The sequence below is a fragment of the Rhododendron vialii genome, chromosome 5a, assembly GCF_030253575.1.
Source record: "Rhododendron vialii isolate Sample 1 chromosome 5a, ASM3025357v1".
Lineage (NCBI taxonomy): Eukaryota > Viridiplantae > Streptophyta > Magnoliopsida > Ericales > Ericaceae > Rhododendron > Rhododendron vialii.
The window spans coordinates 36,137,780-36,165,716 of NC_080561.1; the positions used below are offsets into that span (position 1 = coordinate 36,137,780).

Consider the following 27,937-nt stretch of genomic DNA (forward strand, 5'->3'; position numbering starts at 1 on the left):
AACAAGAAGAAATAAGGTGCTCTACCTATTGCACCTCCCAATCATATATATATATATATATATATATATATATATATATATATATATATATAGAGAGAGAGAGAGAGAGAGAGAGAGAGAGAGAGAGAGAGAGAGAGAGAGAGAGAGAGAAATAAAGTGTTCCACAGGACAGTAAAAGAAAGAGAAACAATTCCTTGCTTGGAAATTTTAGCTGGAATATTACTCCTTGGAAAGTAAAATAAGGAACAAATTACTTGCTTCCAACCAACTGACTTAGGAGGGAACAAATTATTTGCTTGTGAATTGGTTTTCAGTAAAAAGATTGATGCTCGGAAAAAAAACCGTAACTAACGTGAATTTTACTTGACATGGATACCTTTTCGTTAGTATTCAAGACAGAGCTCAGTTTATGCATATTTATTTTCTTTTGAAAAATGCCAATTGGTTTCCGTAGAAACATGCCAATATGCGAGAAGCTAGCTTTGTAAACACGGAGTATGCAAGTAAAACATGAACAAATGTATGGAATGCCGGCCTCTACCTTCTCCAAGATAGGGCAACTTTGGGGGGAAGTCATCTCTATTTGTCAAGATTAATTCTTTAAACAGTATCGCCTTCACAGTTGGAAATGTACTCATATCTACAACCATAATGTTGACGATTAATCAGGTTATAACCCTTGTCAATCTGCAGTTCAAATTTTGAATGAGGAAGAAGACAAAGCTGAGTTGGAAAATGAGGTGGAAATTGTTGAGGAGGTGTGGCGGAACAAATGTGGAAGCTGAAAAGGCTATTGGGACAGAAGAGAGAGCATTACAGCTAATAAATGTAAACATGCAAGGATGTAATGATAAGGCAGCTAATTCTTCTTCGGGGGTTGAGGCATCAGCTTCGGGAAGTGGAAAGATCATGGATAGTGATGCAATAGCCCAGGAGGAGGAGTACCACCTTCGGCGTTTCAAGCCTCGGGTGGCAAAGTCATAATTATTTGCCCGTGGAATTTGGCGTCGAGCCTGCTTGCCTTCGATCCGAAACGGCCCAACGGTCAGAACACATGCCCTTTGGCCATGTGCCGTGTGTTTTATAGCCGTCTGGGACCGTTTAGGCCTCCGAACGGGCCTTCATTCTGTTTTTGGGCCATTATTGTTTCACTTATAACTTTCCGTAGGAAACTCCGTTTTCAGTCCGTTCTTTTTTCAGAAGTCTTATTTTTTCCTCTATTTTATGGGTCTATAATAATTTCGGTATTGTTACTTTACGCTTTCTAGGGTTAGAGTTGCTACATATATATTCGGTTGTTCGCCTTAGGGCTGGGGTTGTTGATTATTGAATATTAAAAAGAGTCTAGAGAGAGTTCTCTAAACCACCGTGTTTGTGATTGTCCTTGTTGCATCGTTCTTCAATTTCTTATACGCTTCCCTGCATCAGTTTGTACCACACTGGAAATGCAAGTTGTAAGAGCTCATGTAGATTGCAAAATTATATCTTTCCCTCTTGTTCATTCTATATTCCCAAGTTGGTTTAATAGCATCTTTTTTGGTAATTTATGTTGGAAACCTTAAGCCACGGAACAGAATGCGATATTCTTTTCTCCGTGTTCTTTTTTCTTTTCTTGTATCTTCTTCTTAACACAGAACACTCCTACTGTAACATAGCATAACTTCAAGGTAACTCAATCATAGCCAAAACTTTATAGCGCTCCAATGAAATTCAAGTATGCTTGCATTAGTACTGAACCCAGGAGTAGAATAAACAACAAACGATACAATAAAGTTTCAGCAATATCGAACAAACTTCAGAGTCCTCGAGCATACTTGAGGAAGAAAGGGAAATGCAGGACTCCCCACAACATATCATCTCTGTTTCAAAACCACAAAACTCAAAGCCAATCCTTCTGCTAGCTGCAAGTAAAGCTCAGGCAAATACTAAAACCCAAACGAGCTCAGCTCATGAATTTCAGCCTTCTGCTTCGTCTTCACCATCAAAGTCAACTCCTCCACCCACCCTGGATTCTGCACAAAATTATAATCCTCCAGCAAATCCTTCCCAGTGTTAATATATTTCTCTATCATTTGTTTTTTTGAATGGCAAAAAAAATTCATTAATCCAACCGCCGCGGCTCTAGAACAGCTCTAGGGTTTGCTTGGGGGAGGGGCGGCTTCTCCCCCCTCCTCTCTCTCTCTCTCTAAATAAGTACCCATCCAGCTCTCTCTGCCTCCGGCGAGTTTTGTTGCTCCGGCGTGCTCCGTTTAGCTTCTTTTTCCGATCATGTTGTCATGGGTTCGTCCATCTCCGTTTGGAGCCCAGCCTCTTCTTCAGCCGTTCCGGCTATGCATGCATCCTTTTCTCCGATTGCTCGACTTCCCTTTTCTGTCCGCCCCTCCCCGTCGAGCGTCGGGGGTTTTCCCAAAGCAACAGCCGATTGACTCCCCTTTCTTATCTCCCTTTTCCCCGTTCAATCAGTTGTCTTTTGTGTCCCTCTTCCTTCTCCCCTTTCCGATCGGATTTGGTTCCCCCTCTTTGTTCTCCCCTTCCCCAACTGATCCGATTGTTTTCTGTTCTATTCTGTTATGTTTTGCATGCATATCTGTTTTGCAAGTTGATGTGGTGCGGTTGTGCTATGTTGTGGCTAATTGATCTGTGTCGGCCACCGTTAAATATGGGTGTGATCCGGCCAGCAGTTTTGCCGTGTTTTAGGCGATGGCTGCGTCTTGACGATTGGAAGGCATTGGAGGTACTGTTGGAGCGTCCTTGGTCTATGTTCTTGAGGCTTGCTCCTGGCGGGGGCGATGGGGAGCTGTTTGGTTGTCCTGTTTTTATTTTTCTTTATGTTGTTTTCTATGTATTCACACTAAGTTTTGTTCTTTAGGCTCCAAGAACTTCGCATGTCATGGGCGCCATCTATCTTAGACGATAGCACAGTTGTGTTTTGTTTTGTCATTGATAAACCCTTGTAATTTTTCTTCTCATTTATATATATGATGTTCTTCTTTGATGCCAAAAGAATAGAGACGCATTACCTAAAAAGTAAAAAGAGACAATGTAGATTTATTGAGAGAAAAAATATTCTCTATAGCTAAAATAAGGACGGAAGCCGTAGCAAAAATATTCTCTGTATCTCATTTCCCATGAGATAATTCGTTGTTGGCGTATTCCACAATTAACTTAAAATCATCATCTCCTTCCCACTGTTGTCACAATACTTTGAAATAGTGGCCAAAGTTAGAATTTCGTTTCACTCTGGTTACTGGTAGCAAGCTTAATTGGGCTTACTCGGGGTCGGGTCTCATTGAATTAATCTGGGATGTATATTTCATTGAATTGGTAAGTCGATCGTACAAGAAAAAAATTAAAATATTGGTCGATCGAAAATCAAGAAATGCGTAATTCTAAAAACGATCATACAAGAAAAAAGTTAAATTGGTCGAAAATCAAAAAATGTGTAATTCTAAAACATTTTCTTAGACAAATTGATTTGCTTATGTAATTTTCAATACGTGTTGCTGAGATAAATGTATTCAAATTTATGGCAAACGACATCTAGTCAATTTGATTTTTTTGAAAGGCCTTAGAGCCAAAAATTCATTACGATCATTTAGGATAAAATGATCAAAAAAATAAGATCTTCGCCCCGATTCAAACAGATTGAAAATTAGAATACTTTTTTTTTCCGTTAGTTTCGTTAACGGTGTTAACGATTTTACCAATTTGGAACGTAAAACAAACTACAGGGATGAAATTGGAGCACTTTGAAACTAGATGGACGAAAGTGAGACAACCGTAAAACTACAGGGATAACTACGAAAATTTGCCCTTTTAAATATGTGTTGCGAGATAAATGTATTCAAATCTACGGCAAACGACATCTAATCAATTTTATTTTTTATTTCGATGATCAACTCGACGAGCTGGACTAGATGAACTTTTCCAATCATGAAGGTGAGTATGGAAAAAATACCCTTGTTGTGCCTTGGTCACAGCAGACCCTCTTCTTCAAGTGGGCCAAATAATTAAAGTTTGGAAAGCATACTTTCTTTCTATTTTTCTAACCCAATCAAAATCTAGGGAAAAAAACACAATTGGTTCACTTAATTTCTTCTTTTCCTGAAGCTTTCATTTATTTAAAAAACAATCTCTTTGCAAATTCAAAATCCAAAGAACATGCAAATTCAAAATCTAGTTGACATTCCCAAATTTGAAGCCAATGTTTGAGATGCCCAACTAAATATTAGTCCAAGAGGGTACCCACTAAACTCACGTCATCAATGGGATTACTCTCTTTAGGAGCCCATGCACCTAAAATCACATGCAAGTGATTAGATACAGCAATGACAACAAATAAATTTAAATTGAAAATATCAAATTAGAAAATAAAATTTGGTTCTGACAACAATGCTTAATTATCACAAGGGAACTCTCACGGTCACAGCTTTCTTATCAAATCAGAACGTTTATTTCACAAGTTTACAGTATACATGGAAGAAATTAAACAATATAAATAAAAAGATTGGCATGAAAGGTAACTTGAACGGTATTAATGAGTGTGGAACCGATTATCATGGTTCAAGGACGTCCTCGCACGTATTTCACCAAAAGAGCTTGTGGTATCAAGAACCAAAGGAAAGTGAGAAACTCGCCTCCTTGGCTCAACTGTCGAAGATGCTCGTTTCTCTGACCCTTACTCGCTGTGTGGCATAGCACCCTCACCCACACCAACTTCAACATTTCCCATCTCTCGTCCTTGTGTAATTTACTCTTTACGTGGTCGACAATTTTACGCACTTTTAAGGCATCTGTTTCCCACAAATATTGGCAAGCTGTCCCCCTTACATCTCGCGCACCTTTGGCTTCGGAGAATGATTTCCAACCTTGGATTTGGTTGCGAATATAATCTTCTGACGCGAAAGTAGGCAACAACGAAGTGTGCATAAGAACTAGATACATGATGTAACGAGACAGAATTCTGCATAGTTTTCTGTTTTCTTCCCACGATGACGGCGACGAACTAGAGGGGAGCTGTACTATTGTGTGTTGTGATACAGTACTATCCCATTCCATTTTCAAATTGTAGCAGATTTCTGTTGCCAGGTGCAAGCAATGAATTTGCTGATCCCAAGGCTCGTTGAAGAATGTTTCCTTATCCCATTTCTCTCCATCTTCTCCAAGTCGGAGGCTTAATCCTATCAACACAGCCACCGTACACGAGAAAGTGAAGCAACGCAGAATACATCATCCTCCCTTCCTAAAGTTCATGGATACCTTTGTGTATAATAAATCGAACATGAGCTGAGCCCCATTTCAACTTCTATGGCATTCCACAACAGGCTAATGTCATCAAGGTCACGAAGTTCCAAGCCCACAACGAACTCGTTATTCCCCATGTCATAAAACTGTGTATATCTCTTAAATGCCTTGACACAAGTATGGGCAAAACATAAAACGTGTATTGAATTTTTATCCTCCAACGTGCTATTATTGCCGAGATTTGATCCTCCGCCTACATTGCCAAACGGCATAATTTCTCCGGATTTATCACGGCTCACTAACAAGAGAACCCATGTTCTCTCCCCGTACTTGATAAATCCAGCCACTAATGCTGGGATTGACATGAATGAAAACCAAGAATGTTTCCACGACTTGAAAATAACATAAACTACTACAAAAAATTGAACCACTAGTCCGAAAAGGTGTCTCAGATGATTATCTTCCAATGAGAAAGCCGTAATTGTGTCAAGACCGCCAAGATATATGTAGCAACAACAAAGGTGCCCAAATGGCCCTCAACGCGTTGCCGCCATTGTCATAATTGACTTGGGGATCTAAGAGTTTGCCTAAGGCAATAGTTGCTACCCAGTCAGCCGTTAAATAGGCTGACCAAATAAGGATATGAATCCATGGTGACGATATGTACTTTCTGCGATTGCCAAAGAGGGTAAGGATGATCTGCAAAACAAGACTTAGGAGAACTAGTAGCTGTATATCCCACGCATTCCAAAGTGTCCTCACCCATGCAAGAATTGGAGCCATCACACACTTCTCTTCAACATATAAGTTTAAAAGGTTACATATGAAAAAAAAAAAGAAAAGAAGGGAAAGATATACAAACAAGTTTAAGGTTCAACTTACTTTTTTTTTTTTTAATCCTAGGTTCAACTTACTTAACCATATGCAATATTACGTACAGTTTTGTAAAACCTAAGATCTTTAAGAATGGACAAAAACAATTCTTGCTCCTAAACTAACTTTAGAGTTTTTTTTTAAAACTCAGGTATCAGTGCTAGCTTGCTCGCACCTAGACTGATCCCTGAAGAACCAATTCCACCTCCCATTTGCGGAGGTCTCAACTTAAGCTAGAATAAGGGCTATAAGGACTGGCCCCAAAGGAGTGAATAACACCTAAGAGCATCCAAGGTCCTAACCAAAAGTTATCACATCACATTTTGATTATCCATTTAAGGGCTTGCTAAAGTTAATAATATATATGTTAACGCTGGCATAATAAAAATTGGATAACCAAAACTTATGATATCACTTTTTTGAACTAAAAGAAATTAAAAATTGAGAACATAGAAAATAACTTTTTAAAATAGTTTTTGAACTAATAAAAAAAATTATTACAACTAAAAAACAGTTTTCTTTTATGAAGCGATACAGATTTTGAAAAAAAAATTACAAGTTTTTGAAATTGTATTTTAAAATAATTTTTTGAAAACAGTGTTCGTGTATAAAATTTTGAAAAAAAAAAGTTCTTGGAGAGAGAGAGAGAGAGACTGTGTTTTCGTGTGATGATGGTGTAATATTTGATTGAATTAAATTTGGTTATTGTGAAAGGTTACTAGTTTTGGTTATTCAATGACCAAAATTTAGTTAGTGGTTAAGAGACTGCTAATTTTGACATTCTTGAGCACACATTGCTAACTTTTGGAGGAATCAAACCCCAAAGGGATATGTTAAGGTGATCACATTTGAATACTAATTGGACATGGTTAACGAAATGGTGACCATATCTATGAATTATATTTGCTTACAGTTTGAGCTAGGGCCTTAAATGGAATTAAACATGTCACGCAATAGACCCCACATGATAGCACATAAAGTTGGTGCATATAAAGTGCCATCAAATGGAACATACAAGTGCAGTACTTCTTCTTCTTTTTCTTTTATCAACTGGCAATTGCATATTTCATTCAAAGTCCGAAGGCAAAGATTACATCACAATATTAATAGGAATGAACCAACTACCAACATCTAAGACACGAGTAACTGCTGAAAGCGCTACAGGCTACAGGCTCTACTATGCGTACCACCAAAGCAGACCAACACTAGGTGTCGGCATAGGGTCCATCTTCAACTTGGTAGTAGAGTATCCATAGGAAATCCAACTCAAACCATAGGTACGAAACACTGATGCAATCTCCAGTAACCTCCACGGAACTGCCCTCTAAACACGTCGCCGGCCGGCTCATAGCGCGACGAATCACCGATTAAATCTATGACCCCTCGCAGCCAGGAGCAAAGGACACCACTCCGGGGCAAGCCCTTGCTGTCACGGCGAGCTCAGTCACGAGGACACATGCCAACCAAGCCGAACCCACGAGACCACGACGAGACCGAGAGCAAAATTCAGGTTACAAAAGCACATAAACAGACCCTAACGGACATAAACTAAACCCTAAAATTATTAGCCCACCACCACCACCGCTAGATCGGGGGAAACCAAGACCGGAAAGCAAGCCAGTGAGGCAGTACAAGTGCAGTACTTATCCTAATTCCTAACATGATTTATACCTATCATCTGATGAAGCAGCCCATGTCCTCTTGTAACTTGGATTTGAAAGTCCTGGAGTGCACAACCGCACTACTGGGTTGTAGTTCAGCCGATACCATCCATTTTGGCACGAATGGCTCAAATTTAATCCGAGCCAACTTGTAATTAACCCATACACTTAAGGCATGTGATTGGTCTTATGGTGATGTATCAAATAGTACTCAATGTGTTTACCAAAAAAAATATAAAAATAATAATAATAATAATTAGTACTACTCAATGTGGTACTTAAAAGTTCATTAGAAAGGGTAAAAACTTTGCATACTTGGGATAACAATGTACCAATTAAAGTGAAGGGGTCCAAACAAACATTGCTATGAAAGCGCCAGGGTGCAAATTTATTGTTCGTCCAAAATATTTATATCCACATGTGGTCATCCTAAATTATTTAATCATCCTGTTATTTTTTCAACCCCCAAGGCTGATTATTTGTGGTTGTCCGATAGTTTCCATCGCAAGGCTTTTGTCAAGGTACTTTTTTTCTCAAAGATATGACCTTTCACGCTAGGACTAAGGTTCAAGTTTTATCTATCCTATCTTTTACGCTATCACTCTCTATTGGAACTTGTGGCTCATGTGTGAGACGTACCGAGAAATTTTATCAATAAGGGCTAGTTGCGAGTGTAGTGGAACAGAGCACAACGGAACGGAGCGAAGCAATTGGCCCATCACGGATCCAAACTAGACTAGGCCGTTCCGTAATTTGGGGGGTGCGGGGGGCGTAGCACTCCACAGTATGGTACAGTGTTATTAGGGCAAGAATAGAGTAGGTATAAACATGCTCTATTGTAAAACCCTATGTACTATGATCATTAAAAAAAGATTGCTCTCTCGCTCCCGTGGATATACCCGGTTTTGAGAAACCATGTATATTGCTGTGTCGTTTTCTTTACTGATATACTCGTGAATCGTGTGAGTGTGTGCTTCGATCCTAACACTCTCCACAAAACTTAAAACAAGCAGAAACTGAACTAACACTTAAACTGGAAATATAAAAACTGGGAAGTGTAAACTAAAATGGCAATAAACTTAAACAACCTTAAGGCAAAATAATTATCTTGCAATAATGTGAAAACCTTACCTGTAGTGTAGCCTACTAGTCTGTGATGAGTTGAAAGTTGAAACTGTGATGACTTGAAAACAATAAGACAAAAGGTGCTCTACATATTGCGCCTCCCACTCGTATATATAGGAACAAAATGCTTCACAGGACAGGAAAGGAAAGATCGAGAAAACAATTCCTTGCTTGGAGATTTTAGCTGGAATATTACTCGGAAAGTGAAATAGGGATCAACTTACTTTGGAGGGAACAAATTTCTTGCTTGGAACTTGGTTCGGTGATAAAGATTGATGCCCAGAAAAGAAACCTTACCAGCGGAACTCCCAAAGCGAATACTTGACATGGTTACCTTTTGGTTAGTACTCCTGTAGAAACACGCCAATATGTGCAGAAGCTTTGTAAACACGGAGTATACAAGTAAAATCATAACTAACTTAAAAGACAAAAAAGGCTCTCCACACAGCATATATTGTCTTCAGTATACTCAAGTTGTGATGTTCAGGGCTTCACGCTCAGAGGATGTCTCTCATCATCTCAAGAGTTAAAAATCAGGAGCAAAATTAGGTTCACAGAATCTGAAAAAGAGTCAATGTGGAAATCCCAGCTGATTCATGTACAAAAATGGAAGAAATAATTGCTTTACAGATTACAAAGTCGAGTTGGTGCAAAATGAAGGTGAGATTAGGTGTGTAGTCTTAGTTATAGTGAAATCAGTGTCTTGTACCACACTGGAAATGCAAGTTGTACTAGCTCTTGTAGATTGCAAATTATACCTTTCCCTCTTGTTCATTCTATATTTCCCAAGTTGGTTTAATAGCATCTTTTTGGTAATTTATGTTGGAAACTTTAAGCCACAGAACAGAAGCGATATTCTTATCTTCATGTTCTTTTTCTTTTCTTGTTTCTTCTTCTTAACAAAGAATGCTCCTACTGTGCTGCAGTACCTCAAACAAAGCATAACTTCAAGGTAACTCAATCACAGCGAGAACTTTACAGCACTCAAATGAAATTCAAGTATACTTCCAACACTGAACACATGTCAAGGATCACCTGGTTTTTCTGTGAACTGTTGAGACGCTCGCGCACTAACCTCTACGTCATGTGTTCAAGTCATGATCAGACTTGTTAAAAGCCAACAATATTTTTATAACTTGTACAAAATATGTTAGCCAACGGTTGTAGGTGAGACTCGATGTCATGACCAGATTTACCACTTCAACACAAGGTAATCTTGGTCCTCATTTCAAACAACTAATACATATACAAAATATTTAGAGGCTCCATTATTAAAACTAGCCAAGGGCCCCGAAAATCTCAGGACCGGGCCTGTGGAGGTGGATGTGGACGGGGCCGCCTAACTGAGAACATTTGAGATTGTGGTATAAAGAACCAAAGGAAAGTGAGAAACTCGCCTCCTTGGGTTAACTGTCGAAGATGCTCATTTCTCTGACCCTTACTTGCTGCGTAGCATAACATCCTCACCCACACCAACTTCAACATTTCCCATCTCACATCCTTCTGCTTACTCTTTACCTGTTCAACAATTTTATCCGTTTCGAACTCATCTGTTTCCCACAAATAAAGGCAAGCTGCCCTTGCATCTCGTGCACCATCCATGTCTGGGGGGGTGTTAATGTTTCTCATCACATCGTAGGTTGCAGACGTAGGCAAAAACGAAGGGCGCATAAGAAGTAGATACATCATGTAGTTTGATAGAGTTCTACATAGTTCCCTATTTTCTTCCCACGACGAGGACGAATTAGAGGGGGGCATTGTGTGGTGTTGTGACAAAATACTATCCCTGCTGTTTTGATCAGCTGCATCACGAGTGTCCCATTCCGCTTCCAAGTTGTAGAAGATTTCTGTTGCCATGTGCAAGCAAATAATCTGCTCTTCCAAGGACGTGCCGAAGAATTCTTTCCAAACCTGGTCCTCTTCAATGGCTCTCCTACGGTGTAGATCAGGCATAGTCAAACATTGACAACAATGTAAAATCGGCTCAAACACAAGAGAAGGGACAATGGTCGAAGTATTCTTCTGTACATACTTCTTGAGCATGTCCTTGAAGTATTCTTCTAACCACCTTCTGAACCCCATCAACGATCGAAGCATTCTTCTACCCACCTTTTGATCCGATTCAACACCTCGATCTGGCTCGATGACTGAAGTATGGTTTTTGAGCCAATCTTCAATTAGATTGACTTGCCCTATCGTTTTATACCCGTATTGTTTCGGGAGGAAAAGCCACGAAATTCTTTCCCTCAGCTGGAATATCTGTTTGCCGATATTGTGCTTAATTAGACAAAGCATTGCCCAATCAGAGAATAAATACAGCGCAATGATTGCGTAAATCTCCAAAGTCAGAGCTCCAACAACCAGAACCTCTGTGATGGCGACATCGACCTTGTGCCATTTATCTCCATCATCCCCAATCGAAATGGGTCGGGAGATTAATCCTATCAACACAGTCACTGTACAAGAGAAAGTGATGCAGCGCAGAATCCATCCAACCTTCCTAAAGTTTATGGGTGTCTTTGTGTATAATAAATCGAACATGAGCCCCATTTCAACCTCTATGACTTTCCAGAAAAAATTCATGTCACCAAACTCTAGAGGTTTTTCCTGAGAGAAACTGTCACAACTTGAGTCGACATCATAAAACTCCATAAATTTCTTAAATACCCTGACATATCTATGGGCAACACATAGAACAGTTATAGAACTTTTATTCTCCCATGGGTCATTATTATTGCCAAGATTTGACGCTCTGGTAAACGGCACAATTTCCCCGGATTTATCACGGCTCACCGACAAGAGAACCCAAGATCTCTCTCCATACTTGATCAACCCCGCCACTAACCCCAGGATTGACATAATTGAAAACCATGAATGCTTCCAGGACATAAGAATAACGTAGACTGCAACAGAAAATTGAACCCCTAGTCCGAAAAGGTGTCTCATCCAGAGATGATTATCTTCTAAAGAGTATGCCGTAATGGTGTCGGGCCCGCCAAGATGTAGCAAAAGCAAAGGTGCCCATATGGCCTTCAATACGTCGCCATTATCGCCTTGGGCATCTGAGAGCTTGCCAAGGGCAACAGTTGCTGCCCAGTCGGCCATTAAATATGCCGACCAAACAAGGATACTAATCCATGGTGACGATATGTACTTTCTGCGATTGCCAAATAGTGAAAGGATGATCTGTAAAGCGAGACTGAGGAGAACTAATATCCGTAGATCCCAAACATCCAAGAGTCTCCTCACCCATGCTGGAATTGGATCCATCACACACTTCTCTTCAACACAAAAGTTTAAAAAGTTACATTTGGAAAAAAAGAGAGGAAAGATACGCAAACAAGTTTAAGGTTCAACTTACGTAACCATATGCAACATTACAGTTTTGTAAAGCATTTTCAACGAACCTTTTTTTTTGGGTTTAATGAACCCAACATCTCCTCAATCAAGTACAAGTTTACTGGTGTGTACTTGATTGAGGAGATGTTGGGTTCATTAAATTTGGTTAATGTGAAAAGGTTGATAGTTTTGTTTATCTAATGACAAAATTTTGGTTAGTGACTAAGGGATTGCTGAGTTATTTTAATGTGATCACTTATTTGAGCAAATATTGCTAACTTTAGCAACTTTTTGGTTTCTATTAAGCTGTTGTGGATGGTCTAAGAGGTTCAAACTTGAGAACTTACAAAGAAGCAAACCCTAAGTCCCAAAATCTAGGTCAGCCTATCGGGGTTAACTTTAGAGTATTTTAAGGTGCCAGCGTGCCACTTTCAAAAAGAGCTTATTCTTCTTCTTTTTTTAATCGGCAAAAAAAGTTATATTAGGAATACTTGACAAAGGGCTATGTTAAAGTGGTCACATTAGAGTACTAGATGGACATAAGTACTGCTATGGTGACCATAAGTAATGCTCTGCTCTGCTATGGTGACCATATCTACGAATTACATTAAATGGGATTAAGCATGTCACGCAATAGACCCCACATAGCACATAAAGTTGCTTAAATTTTCATCAAAACGCAAGATATGAACTCTCACGCTAGGACCGAGGTTCAAGTTTTATCCATCCTACCCTTCACGCTATCACTCCCCACAAAACTTAAAACAAGAACAAACTGAACTAAAACTTAAACTGGAAAGTGGAAACTAAAATGTCAATAAACTAAAACAACCGTAAGGCAAAATAATTCTCTTGCAATAATGTGAAACCTTACCTGTAGTGTAGCCTACTAGCCTGTGATGACTTGAAACTCTGATGACTTGAAAACAATTATAAGACACAAGCTGCTCTACATATTGTGCCTCCCACTCGTATATGTAGAAACAAAAATGTTTCACAGGACAGAAAAAGAAAGAGAGAACAATTCCTTGCTTGGAAATTTTAGCTGGAATATTACTTTTGGAAAGTGAAACAGGGAACAAATTACTTGCTAGAAATTAAATGGTTCGGTACGTAAGAAAGATTGATGCTCTTGGAAAAGAAACCTTACCTGAACTCCTAAAGCGAATACTACTTGACAAGGTTTCCTTTTGGTTTGTATTCAAGACAGACAAGTTGAAGCAAAGTATATTCTTTTAACACGCCAATATGTGCAGAAACTTTTGATGGTTTAAGAGATGTTTGGTGACTTTGTTAACGTTTTGACATGTACGTGTTAGCATAGTAGAAATATTATGGGATGTTATCACATATTTGCTTAAACATTCCAGGGCATTCATATACTAGTACTACGTTTTGACATGTGTGGATTGCCACGTGGCCGCGTCAATTCGGGCCTACTTTGGGTGCCGTTTGCGAGGTGAGACATATTTTGTAGCATAGATTTGGTATTCCAAGTATGATATCCGTATACGAAGAATTTGCAAAGGGATAAAAGGAATTTGAAGGAAGTATTAGGCTCCGTTTGTTTGAGCGTAAAATATTTTACCTATTTTTCGGTATTTGGTTCTGTAAGAGCATCCGCAATGAGGTTTGGTATATTTATGTGTTAAAATGTTTGTTAAAGGTGTATTAGGATAAAAATGGGTCCCACAAGTGTGTGTCAAACATTGATAACATAAAAGTGTGTTAGAACATCCACAATGAGTTTGATAAATTTATGTGTTAAAATATTTGTTAGGATAAAAATATGTCTCACAAGGGTGTATTAGGAGTAGTGAATATTTATATTTTATAGTTAGAGTTTGAATTATAGAGGTGAGACCCACTTATTGTTTGCTAGCATAGTTGTCAAACTTGGCACACATACTAGCATACTATAAGATTTAATACACTCTAGCACACAAACATGAAAGTTGATACTTAGAAAAGAAACCTTACGTACTTAAAAGATAATTTTATTTCACATGGTTACCTTTTGGTTAGCGTTCAAGACAGAGCAACCATGTGCTAAAGCATATTTATTTATGAGAGAGACTTATTCCGCCGCGAATAAGTTGTTTACAGCGGGGTGAATCCAGCCAAAAGTATTTTGAACGGTCTAAAATCACCTTCGTAAAACTTATTTAAGGAATCCTCTGTAAATAAGTTTTTCTCTTTATTTATATTCTTTTGATAAGCAATAGTACTTTTGTAGAAACATGTCCATATGCGTAGAAGCCATGATTTTAAATCGCTTGGTGTAACGGTTGGGGGTATCGATCAATGTGTAACAGGAATTGGAGACCTCAGTTGTGAATTTTTTTAAAGCACTCGCATATGATTAAAAAAAAAAAAAACCATTGATACACATGTTCTATGATAGATGATTTATACAATAAGTTTAAAAAAGAAATACAATTATTAAAGTTTCTACAACAATTGCTCTGAATCTAAACTTGTTTATGATACTACTGTCTAAGTGCCTCTTCTAATTGTATATTTGTATATTAAGGCAATGTAATTCTAAACTATATTTAACTGCAGATTCACCGCTAGCTAAACTAATACTCCTCAGAAAGAAGTTAATTCTTTTTCTTCTTACTTTTTAATTTTTAATTTTTTCAATGTGATTATTCGTAAATGAAATTATGCTTGTTCATGCAATATATATGCTTCTTATATCGAAATAGAGTGATTGATAAACAATGATATATATGTATTAACCAGTAAATCTTTGAGAGCTCGATCTGGTTTTTCAATTTCTTACTGCCTTTCCTAGCTACCTTCTTCATGTACAAGTCAACAGCTAGCTAGCTACGTCAAACACCCTCAACGCCTATATATATCCATCACGATTGGATCCAGACAATTGAGCTTCGGACCAGTATGGTCTAATTGATGCATCCGGACCGTTCAAAAGTGTTTTAGACGGCCAAAATTTGAAGGGGTGTTTTTTTCCGGCCCCATATCCATGGGCAAACAAGGTTAAAAGACAACCATGCACACATGACTCCACAAGATCGCTTTGGATATAAAAATGGAGTCTTACTAGGCGCACCAACCAAAGCCCACCGAAATCGTACCGATGGCCTCCCTCGGGCCTTCTCTCGCCACCGGACGGCCGATTTGAGCAGTCCAAAAATTCTAAAAAACAAAACCGAGGGGGCCCGCGTGAAAATCAACGGCATCCAATGTGTGTAGGGTGGTTGGATCAAGCACCCTATTTTTCATGTATATACACACACATGAATACATGAAAAATAGGGTGCTTGATCCAACCACCCTACACACATTGGATGCCGTTGATTCCCGCGAGAGCCTCCCTAGGTTTTTTTTTAAAATTTTTTGGACGGCTCGGATTGGCTGTCCGGTGGCCGAAGATGGCCCGGCGGTGACCGTCGGTACGATTGCAGTGGGCTTTGATCTGTCCTCATAGGATTTCTGATAAAAATGCTCATTCGATCGGTTTTTAAAATCAAAGTCAACTCAAAGATAGTCCTACGTATTTTGACATATATAGTATCTGATATACTAATATTATAATACGGAGAAGGCCAGGATTGAAAGAAGATACTTACAATATTAATTATTGCTGAAGTACTGATCAAGGCTTTCTACAAGAACTGAAAATGCTTGATTACAAAGGATTAATTGAATTCAAGGAGGAATACTTCTGTATGAGTGAGCACTTCCTGAATTTAGCAACCCCAATGGGGATAGAAAAGGGGTTGTCATAGTTATTATCCAGCCCTAAATCAAAAACCAGCTTTCCAATGGGGATGGATCCGGGGATGGAAAATAGCTTTGAGTTATATGGGGATGGATATATCCATCCCTAGATGCATCTTTCCATACCCTCCAGGTCAGAAAATCAACTAATTTACCAGAACAATGGACGGCCGGAGTATACCTGAGTCGACGGAAAAGACCGAAAAAACTTGAACTTCGCCGGAATCTGCAAATCTTGAATCTGGAGGTGAGGAAGCAGGTGATGAGGGGGTCCGTGAGGTGGATGACGCCGGCAGGAGTTGGGGTCGAATCTGGAGGTGATTTTCCGATCGGGATGCAAGGGTTTGGATGAGGATTTGGATCGGCAGGGGATGGATGATCGAGAGAGAGAGAGAGAGAGATCGTGTGTGTGTGGGTGGGTGGGTGGGTGCGTGGGGGGTGTGGATTGAGTTGTGTTTCCGATCAAAACCCTTTTTTCTTCGTTTCTTCCCCTTGTTTTTACGTTTCTTCTCTGACTGACAGAGAGAGAGAGAATAGGGATGGAATCATGGAAAGGCATAGGGGGTGGGCCGGGCAGCCCGTTGGAGTTTTTGTTCTTTTTTTAAATCTTAATTGAAGTGGATGAGAAGTAAAAAAAATTGAGACGGAAGTATTTTTTTTTTATGCGAAATTAATTTTTTTTGAAGTACTCGATTATCGGATATTAAAATTATTTTTTAATGGAAGTAATACTTGAATTAGGGTTAAAAAAGTTGAAAAAATTAAGGGAAAGAAAAATTTAGTTAATTATCCATCCTTTTTTTACATCTCACCATTAGAGAAGAATAGATTCCATTTTACATCCAACCAATTTTTAACTAATTTTTTCATCTAAAATAACTATCTATCAGATTCAAAATACATCCCAATTGGGGATGCTCTAACAAAGGAAACCTAACTCTGCCTATCTATTCAATGGAAAAGCAAATTCTACCTACAACCGGCTAACAAAAGGGATCCGGTTTCTAGATCTACAAGTCAACAGCTACGTCAAAATCTGGGCAATCTGTACATAGTATCTCTGATAAAATATGGATTGATGTTGAAATTTTTTTAAATAAAACGACACTTTAGACAAATAAAATTACTTTATAATGAGCTTTTCTTTTGTTATAATTTTGTACTTCTTAAATTCTTTTCGTCGAGATACTCCTAGATGATTAATTCAAAAATATCACGTGAATCTAATAAAAATTCAAAAAAGACGAACAAAACACAAAAAAAAAAAAAAAGTTTACAAGAATGAGGCCATAGACTTGCTATAATATGTAGCTCTAAAGGATTGAAAGAAGACTTAGGCTTTGTTTCAGAACATCTTTTTAAAAAATAAATATTTATTTTATATTTTTAAACTTAAAAATAATGTAAATGAAAATTAAGTTTTTGATTTATTTTTTTTGCGTCGTTCAAAAGATCTCAATGAAATCTTTCAAACAAAATCAATATTATATATTTTTATATTTAAATAAACTAATTATTTTTTAATTTAAAATTATCTTTTTAAAAAATAAGTATTTAATTGACGTTCTTGAACGGGGCCTTACAATATTATTGCTGAAGTACTGACGGCTTTCTACAAGAACTGAAAATGCTTGATTACAAGGTGTCTAAAACAAGAGATATACTTATTTACAACACTATTCAATCGCAACCGTCCAAAATACTTTTGGACGATCAGAATTTTAATAAAAAATTTTAAACTTTTGGACAGTCCGAATTTTTAATAAAAAAAATTTGGAAAAAAGTTTAACTCTTCTTCGAAAAAATTTCATTAACATCCAGACCTTCCAAAATATTTTTGGACGGTTACGATTAAGTGCTAAGTGTTTATAACATCTTCGGAAATAAGATTTTCTCCTAAAAAACAAATGAAACCTAACTGCTTATTTATACAATGAGAAAAGTAAATTCTGTTGTAGAGGATAATCTTTGCTTTGGGTTTGTTAGCATGTGTGATGTGTCTGTGGAGTAGTAAAGTTGCAGGACAAGAGAGCAGGTGAGAGTAATTGTGTGCGGGGGCCAATCCAGTTGGCTTGTACGGTGATCTGTAAATGAGAATTGTACAAGTAACTGGGTGGTCAGTGGTTTGATTTTAAATATTGTATTTATTTTCTCTAAATCAATTATATTGTGTTATGTTGTCAGAATAGTAGTATCAATTAATAGAAATATGGCGACGTGGCGCAATGTAATAGATTTGAAAAAAATAAATATTTACACCGACGGTGTAAATAATTTAATCTCGATTTTATGTTTTGATTACAAATATGTGTGTGCAAGTAGTGAGTTAGGCCCCGATTCCACTAACAATTTTTGGTAAAAACTTGAGTCATTTTTACAATGTTGTTCGCACCAATAAATAATTTGTGGCATTTTAACACATCATTCATACTAATTAATAAGTTTTTGGCATTTTATCATTTTGTTTACACTAATCAACAATTTTTTTTACTTATATATCCATCTACAATTTATTCGTTAGTGGAAACAATTTGATATTTCTCACTAACTTATTTATTACATCTATTATGCTTTCCAATCTAATCTGATGATTGTCATGCTTTCTTCCTGCGAATTTCTAAAATATGTTACCACGAATTTTATGATTATTTACCTGGACACCCCTCTAAGGATACTCGTTTTTCACGGTCACCTTCTCTTGGAATTTCGCCTACAGCCCGACCCCCTCATTGAAGAAGGCGAAATCACAGATTTTTCTCCCTCTTTTTGCCTAGATCGAAGCTAGGAGTATTTGGTAAGACCCAGTGGAAGCTTTTCTCCTTCGAAGGTTTTTTTTTTTCCATCTCTGTTTTTTCTCTTTCCATCTCTGTTCTTTCTTGTAAAGCAGTGCAAATAATTGATGTGATTGCAGCATGGTGGTTTGTAAGCCACAACAATCTCACTGTAGCTTCTCATGGCTTCACATGGAGTCAGGAAAAAGAGGACATAAGTGATTCCTGGTATTCTGTCTGTTGATAATTGATATAATTGAAATGTGGTGGTTTGTAAACCACTAACAATTTCACTGCAGCGTCACATGGAGTCAGGAAAAAGGAGCAAAAAGAGACATAATGTGATTCCTGGTGTTATGTCTCTTGGAACTGTGTAACGGGGTGGTGTTATGTCTGCTGGAACTGTGTAACGGTCTTTACACACCAATTCTTGTTACGTATCGGCCGTAACTGCTGTTACTCTTGTGTTTTCCCGTAACACCGTTATTCGTCTTCGATGGAACCGTACTGGGCTTCCCAAATCCGTTACGTAGGTTGGCCCTTATTCGCTACAAATCTGACAGCTCATATGTTTTCTTTGTTCAGAGACCATGAAGTAGAGCAGTAAGAGGTCTTTTCAGGTCGCTTTAGTGGAAAATGCTGCTATCCGGAATTGAGACCCATAAATTATCCAGAATAATAACGCTTTAGTTCAGAATAATACCACCTTTGGTTCTCCACTCATAAAAGGTCGTGGTTCCACCCACAAACTCATTAAGAATTGATTTAGCTTTAAAAGTACAATAGTAACTTATTTTGTCATTATTTTATTTTATTTTATTTTTATTTGTTAGTTTTGCGTTAAAATTTTGTGACTTATTAATTCGTCTTGGCGAGAGGAATCGAAAAAATATAAAATTTTGATCGAAATTCATAATTTTTTTAATAAAGACAAATAAGTACAAAAAGTTGTTTTATTGACTTATTTTTGTCTTTATTCAAAAAATTATAAGTTTTGATAAAAAAAATTATTTTTCGATTCTTTTCATCGAGACGAATTAATAAGTCACAAAAGTTTAATGCAAAAAATTCAAATAAAGACCAAAAAAAAGTTACTTAACTTTTCAATCCAAACCCATCATGAATATTTGTTTTTCCTTTTTTTTTTCTTTCTCGAGCCTTTGGGCCAAAAGTCATCTGTTGTCCCCCCAACTACCTGCTTAACCCACAGTAATTATATGACATTATACTTAAATTTTTGTCAACATATTTTCTGCACAACATGTAATTAGATTTTCATTGAACGGTGTCACCCCCACGAATTAAAAAAAAATACTTATTGATATTTGTTGAAGATGATTTTTGAAGCTTCAAAATTTTTTATAGGGCTCCATAAAAAAAATAACTTTAAAATTTATAAGTACTTTTTTTGTATTTTTGTGGGACTTGGAGTGGATCTCACACTCATGCAGTAGAATTGTTCAGTAAGACTAGACTTAGGCTGTGTTCTCTTGGACTTAAGTTAAACTTAACTTAAATTTGAAAATTTTGTCTTTATTTGAATTTTTTTCGCATTTATTAGTTTTGTGCCAAACTTTTGTGAATTACTGATTCGTTTCGACAAGAGAAATCAGAAAGGTAAATTTTTTTTACCTTTACCCAAGTACTTTGAAAAATAACTACTTTTTAGATCAAAAAGTTATTTTTTAGTTATTTCTCACCTAAAAAATACAGTAGTTATTTTTCAAAATACTTGGGTAAAGGTAAGATTTTTTTACTTTTCCGCTTTCTCTCGTCGGAACGAATCGATTATCTACAAAAATTTAGCACAAAACTAAAAAATATAAAACAAATTTAAATAAGAATAAAATTCACAAATTTAAATTAAGTTCAAGAGAAGGCGGCTTTATTGGGGTGACTGTGGGTTAGCAGGAGGCTGTGTGACAACAAATGACTTTTGGCCCAAAGGCTGGAAAAAAAAAAAAGAAGGAAAAACAAGTACTGTATTTAATGAGTTACCAATGTGTTATTATTCTGGACTAAAGTGTTATTATTTCGGGTAATTTATGGGTCTGAATTCTGCGTACGTAGCATTTCCCAATAAAATACTCCGTAATACGGAGACTGTTAGCCACTTCTCATAATACACCTTACTGTTTTGTGCTTTCTGTGACACCTAAACCAACCCTCAAATTTGTCCCTACCATTTATTAATGAGCTTTTAGGCCCCGTTCCAGAACTTGAATAAGTTCTTATTTTTTGTTCAATAAAAAGGGGTGTTCCACAAAATAAGAAGTAAGTACTTATTTTTTGATTAAAGCAACTTTAAGCTCAAAAATCATGTGTTTATGCAAATAATTTTTCTATCAATATGGATCTTATTTGATAGATCTCATTGAGATTTTTAATACGGTGCAAAAAAAATTGAAAAATTATTTTTCATTTACGTTATTTTTGAGTTTGAAAATGTGAAATAAGCTGCTTATTTGAGTTTTCTGGAACAACCCTTCTTATTTTTCTTTGAGAAGTTCCAAAATAAGTACTTATTTTTTAAGAAAGTTTCTGGAACGGAGCCTTAGCTCAGTTCGTACCCCTCCCCCAGTGGGGCCATGGTTCGAGCCCTGCGAGGTGCAGTTTAGGGTTCAGGACTATGGATAGTCTTTGAACCCCTGTGGACTAACATACTATCATCCCGTTAACTTCCGCTGATGTATACAATATTGAGAAGAAAAAAAAAATCGTCCCTACCACTTAACCAATGCACTTTGCAGGGACCATTGAACCTGCAGCCCTCAACTTTGATCATGTTACAGTCATAAGAATAAAAAGAGTATCGATCATTTTCTATCCTCATTTTGGATAGGATCTCCAAATCTTGGCCGCCCATCTGATCAAGTAATGGTTTGAATTTGTTGATAGCAGCTTACCGGTAAGAGATCTTACGGTTAAAAAACTATCTATGCTTTTTGTATAATTGATTGTCAAGATGGATGACTCGATTTTTAAAACTGTCCAGTTCTGCCCAAGATAAGGACATAACCCGTTGCAAAAATAGTATGCAGTTAAAACCGGATTTGAAGGTTTCATCTCATCTCCCATAAGATGATTCCTTGTTGGCATATTCCACATTTGACTTAAAATCATCATCTCCTTCCCACTGTTGTCACAATACTTTGAAATAGTGGCCAAGAATTTCGTTTCACTCTGGTTACTGGTAGCAAGCTTGGGATTACTCGGGGGTTAAGGCTCGTTGAATTTTAATCTGAGATGTATAATTTCATTAAATTGGTCAAGTTGATCGTACACGGAAAAGATCAAATTGGTCGAAAATAAGAACAGTGTGATTGTGAATCATTTTCTTAGACAAATTGAACTGCTTGTGTGATTTATGGCAAACGAAGTCTAATCAATTTGATATTTTTACACGGATTATCAACTCGATGAATTGAACGAACTGAACTTTTCCAATCATGAAGGTGAGTCTGGAAACAATACCCTCGTTGTGCCTTGGTCACGACAGGCCCTCTTCTTCAACCGGGGCAACCACAGCCAAATAGTTAAGTTTGGAAAAACTACTTTGTTTATATTTTTCTAACCCAATCAAAAGGCAGGGAAAAAACGAAAAATTATTCGATGTCCCCGTGGCGGTGCCTCAAAAAAATATTTAGGGTTGGGATGAAACCGAATCTGAAAAAAGGGACCAGCCTCTAATTTGCTAAAAATAAAATTTGGTTCTTACGACAATGCCATCAACCTTTATATCATTTTCCAATTCGAACACGTTATTCTCGGTGTCATAAAACTGTGTCAATTTCTTAAATGCCTTGACACAGGTATGGGCAATACATAAAACGTGCATACAATTTTTATCCTCCAATGTGTTGTTATTGCCAAATGCCAAGATTTGATCCTCTGCCTACATTGTTGGAGATTTTTCAAAATAAAAAAGGTTGCAAAAGGTTATTTGTGACCAGGTGCGACATCTTTTCACATAAAGTACAATGACTTTATGTGAATAGTTATAACACCTATTAACTTAGGGTGTGATTATTAAAATGGGGTGTGATTGTTAGGAATGGATGTGATACATGGGAGTGCCTCCAAGAGGCATGAACCTTCCTAATTAATTATTTCCTTGAAAGGGTGCCTACTAAAAGGCATGATCCTTTGTATTGATTAATTGTCTTCAAAAGACATATCCTTTCTAATGTGTGTTTACTAAAGATACAACCTTTCACGTAAGAGTGCCTATAAGTCTATAAATAGGCCATTGGTTAAGTCATTACACACACCAAAAAATATCTAGAAACTCCCCCTCTCTCTGACTCGTTGTTTTCTGTGTTGTTATTCCGTTATTCTGTAGAAACGGAATTAACAGTCCTTGGTTCAATTGATTCTCTTAGGCTCGGTATTCTGTCTGTCCTTCGTTTGTACGGGCGCAGGCAGAAGATCATTGATCGGGCTTCGTTTTATCCTCAAAACAGATTCACTGTAACCCGGTGCACGCCAATTGGTGGGGGCGAATACTGTTTTCGGAAAGCAAGGTCGTAACGTGAGTCGAAGCGATTTCCATCAGATTGTTCAAGTTGCAGAAGGCTCCAGATTTTGAAGGTTCCAGTTTTGTACCAACATACATTGCCAAACGGCACGATCTCCCCGGATTTATCACGGCTCACCAACAAGAGAACCCATGTTCTCTCCCCATACTTGATAAATCCAACCACTAACGCCGGGATTGACATAATTAAAAACTAGGAATGTTTCCAGACCATAAAAATAACTCTGACTACAATAGAAAATTGAACCACTAGTTTGAAAAGGTGCCTCATCTAGAGCTTATTATCTTCTACAGAGTAAGTAGTAATGGTGTCGGGCCCGCAAAGGTGTAGCAATAACAAAGGTGCCCATATGGCCCTCAACGCTTTGCCATTGTCATAATCGATTTGGGCATCTGAGAGTTTGCCGAGGGCAACAATTGCAACCCATTCGGCCATTAAATAGGCCGACTAAACAAGGATACTAATCCATTGTGACGCATGTACTTTATGTGATTGCCAAGTAGTGAAAGAATGATTTGTAAAACGAGATTAAGGAGAACTAGTAGCCATAGATCCCAAACATCCGAGAGTCTCCTCACCCATGCTGGAATTGGATCCATCACACACTTGTCTTCAACATATATGTATTTTTTTTTTTTGCCAAAAGTTTAGGATTTCCATTGGTAACGAAGAGCTTACAATATATGACATATTCTTTCCGAGAGAGAAAATAACCGAACAGGCGGGTAGGCAATTCAAAGACCCACACATCCAAACCCGATACACGTAGACAAGAAGAGCATCAGTGCAACCCCACACACCAACTACTACATCTCATATAACCCAACTCACACACACAACCACGAAAAAATGACACCCCCAAACGATGGGTGAGGAAGACTCCCAAAGGAGAGAAACACAGGGAAAAACAAACCAAGACAAACCCCCAAAAAATCATACCCCAACAATCAACATGATCGGATGCCAAAGGACCTCGCCGACCATGCCGCCTTTGGAGAGAATGAAGACGACAATTCGGTGGTTAAGAGACAGCCGAGGAGAACGCCGGCACTATCGCCGATTGTCACCATCGCCGCAGCATCCCGCATCATTGCTGCAAACACTAGTTGATGCTGGCACTGAGATCCAACGCAAAATAGATATGGGTTTGGAAGTTTCACCCAAACCAAGAAAACAAACCGAACGAGAGCGGGGGGGGGGGGGGGGGGGGGGGGGTGGTTGGTGGTGGTGTGCGGGGAGAACCACCCATCCTACCACCCGGATTAGAGTAGAAATCCTGGTGGGAGGGAGGGGAGGAGGGAAACTCCTGGCGGCTAGGGTTTTACTTTGAGAAAGAGTCTAACTCCAACATATATGTTTTTTTTTTTTGCTCGGCAAACTCCAACATATATGTTTAAAAAGTTATATATGGGAAAAAGAAGAAGAAAGAAAGATACACAAACAAGTTTAATGTTCAACTTACTTTACCATGTGCAACATTATCTTTAATGTTCAACTTATTTTTCTAACCCAACCAAAAAGTATGGTGAAAAGGAAAAATTATTCAATGTCTCCGGGGTACCGACACGTGGTGCCTCAACTTCTTCAAAGAATGTGAAACCCACACAAAAGTGTGATAGAAATTAAGTTGGGGCACTTAATTTCTTCTTTTTCTTGAAGCTTTCATTTATTTGAAAACAAAATTCATTTTGTTTTCATTTTTCTCGTTGCAAATTTAAAATCTAAAGAACATTGAAATTTAAAATCTAGTTGACATATCCAAATTTGAAGCCAATGTTTGAGATGCTTGATCAAGTCCAAGAGGGTATCCAACTAATTAAACTCACATTATCAATGGGGTTACTCTCTTTAGGAGGCCGCCTAAAATCACATGCAAGTGATAAAAGATACATCAATGACACCCAAATAATGCGTAAAGGTAAAATATCAAATTAGAAAATAAAATTTAGTTCTTACAACAACGCTAACACAAGGGAGCTCTCACAGCTTTCTTATCAATTCAGAGCAATTATTTCACAAATTTAGGACGGAAGAACATAAAAATGAAGGGTAAATAATTGATTACGGTAGTACCATGAGCTTTTTAGATTGTGGTAGAAAGAACCAAAGGAAAGTGAGAAACTCGCCTCCCTTGCTCAAGTGCCGGAAATGCTCATTTCTTTGACCCTTACTCGCCGCATGGCATAGCATCCTCACCCACACCCACTTCAACGTTTCCCATCTCAAATCCTTTTGTTTACTCTTTAAGAGTTTGACAACAGAATCGTCTGAATTGCTTTCTGACAAATATCGGCAAGCTGCCCTTACATCTTGTGCGTCTCCGACGTCGTTTTTTTCAATTGACTGGAGACGGTCCCTGACGAAATCAGAAGATGCAGCAATAGGCAACAACGAAGAGCGCATAACAAGATACATCATGTAGCGTGATAGAGTTCTGCACAGTTCTCTGTTTCCTTCCCACGACGTGGACGAATCTGAGGGGCCGGGCATCGTGTGTTGTTGTGATACAGTACCATCCCTGTTGTTTTGATCAGCTGCATTATCAATATCCCATTCCATTTCCAAATTGTAGCAGACTTCTGTTGCGGTGTGCAAGAGGAGAATTTCCTCTTCAAAAGAGTTGTAAAAGAATACTTTCCAACTGGGGTCCTCTTCAATGGTTCTGATCATGGTGTCCTCTCCAATTCGAGGACCAATTAAATGAATACAACACTTTGAAATCGGGGCAAACAGGAGAGAAGGGTCAATGACAGCAGTCTCGGGTAGTGGGTACATACTTCTTGAGCGTGTACTTAAAAGTATTCTTCTAACCACCTTTTGATCCCCAACAATGACCAAACCACCTCTAGGTCCGGCTCATTGACCAAATAATCAAGTAGATCGAATTGCCCACCATTTTACACCGGTACTCTTTTGGGAGGAAAAAAAGCCGTGATTTTATTTTCCTAAGCTGGATTACTTGTTCGGCTTCGTTGTTCTTAATTAGCCAAAGCATTGCCCAATCGGAAGAGAGATACAGTGAAATGATTGCATAAATCTCCAATGCCAGAGCTCCCACTAGAAGCACCTCAGTGATGGCAATGTCAACCATTTCTCTCGACCTTCCCCAAGTCGGATGATTAATCCTATCAACACACCCACCGTACACGAGAAAGTAAAGCAACGCAGAATACATCCTCGCTTCCTAAAGTTCATGGGTGCCTTTGTGTATAACAAATCGAACATTAGCCCCATTTCGACCTCTATGGCATCCCAGAACTCGCTAATGTCATCAACCTCTATACGATTTTGCAATCTGAACCCGTTATTCTCCATGTCACAATACTCTGTAAATTCCTTAAATGCCTTGACACACCTATGGGCAATACATAAACCGTGTATATAATTTTTATCCTCCATTGTGTAATTATTGCCAAGATCTGAATCACTGTCTACATTGCCAAACGGCACAATTTTCTCGAATTTATCACGGCTCACCGACAAGAGAACCCATGTTTTCTCCCCGTACTTGATAAATCCAGCCACAAACGCCGGGATTGACATAATTGAAAACCAGGAATGTTTCCAGGACATAAGAATAACATAAACCGGAACGGAAAATTGAACCACTAGTCCGGAAAGGTGCCTCAACCAAAGACGATTATTGTCCACAGAGAAAGCCGTAATGGTGTCCGGGCCACCAAGGTGTAGTAAAAGCAAAGGTGTCCATATGGCCCTCAATGTGTTGCCATTGTCATAATTGACTTCGATATCTGAGAGCTTGCCTAGGGCACTGGTTGCTACCCAATTGGCCATTAAATAGGCCGACCAAAGAAAGATACTAATCCATATTGACGATATGTACTTTCTTCGATTGCCCAACAAGGAAAGGATGATCTGTAAAGCAAGACTTAGGAGAATCAGTAGCTGTAAACCCCACTCATCCCAGAGTCTCCTCACCCACACTGGAATTGGATCCATCGTACACACTCGTCTTCAACTCATAAGTTGGAAAAAAAAGAAAAGAAAAGGAAAGTTACGCAAACAAGTTTAAGGCTCAACTTAACTATATGCAACATTTCAGTTTTGTAAAGCTTAAGATCTTTAAGAATGGACGAAACAAAATTCTTGCTCCCAACTAACTATTTTAGAGTTCTTTTTTATAACTCAAAACGATTGGGCCAGCTTACTCGCACCATGATTGATGGAATTAATTTCACCACTCTTTTGCGAAGGTGTCAACTAAAGTCAGAGCAAGGGTTGTATGGACTAGCCCCAAAAGAGTGGATAGAACCTAAAAGCATCCACAATAGCCTAACCAAAATTAGATAACCAAAAGTTGTCACTTCACATTTTGTATTCATTTTAAGGGATTGGTAAAGTAAACAAAATAGACGCCAATGATGGCATAATAAAATTTACTACATCACTTTTTCGAACTACAAGAAACTAAAAATTGTGAGAAAATAAATTTTTAAAAACAGTTTTCAAACTAATAAAAACAGTTTATTAGAAATAGAAAAAAATTGAAAAAACTTTTTAAAAAACAATTTTCGAAAAGACTTTAAAAAAAAGAGTTTTCTTTTATGAAGAAAAACAATTTTTGAAAAAAATGTTTCTGAACTGTTTTTTTAAATATTTTTTTGAAAACAGTTTT

The 27,937-nt window shown here is 37.9% G+C and overlaps 2 protein-coding genes across 4 annotated transcripts in view; both read right to left on the reverse strand.

The window, feature by feature from the left end:
• Window positions 1–27,262, reverse strand: part of LOC131326664 (uncharacterized) — a 37,180-nt gene extending 9,918 nt beyond the window's left edge. The window contains exon 1 of the mRNA XM_058359519.1: window positions 26,116–27,262. Within this exon, the coding sequence (XP_058215502.1) occupies window positions 26,359–27,261 (903 nt within the window). The 5' untranslated portion in view covers window position 27,262 and the 3' untranslated portion in view covers window positions 26,116–26,358. The remainder of the gene's footprint in view (window positions 1–26,115) is intronic.
• Window positions 4,342–27,937, reverse strand: part of LOC131326661 (uncharacterized) — a 35,584-nt gene continuing 11,988 nt past the window's right edge. Inside the window, exons 1-2 of one of the 3 annotated variants that reach the window (XR_009200071.1) lie at window positions 8,910–13,077; window positions 4,342–5,180 (exon numbers count right to left, since the gene is read on the reverse strand). Coding sequence is in view for 2 of the 3 variants with exons in the window: in XM_058359516.1 (XP_058215499.1) it covers window positions 10,203–12,173 (1,971 nt within the window). In the remaining variant the exon portion in view is untranslated. Of the gene's footprint in view, window positions 13,078–13,111; window positions 13,155–27,937 lie in introns of those variants that run through there. The other 2 variants (XM_058359516.1, XM_058359515.1) reach the window with 2 other exon arrangements.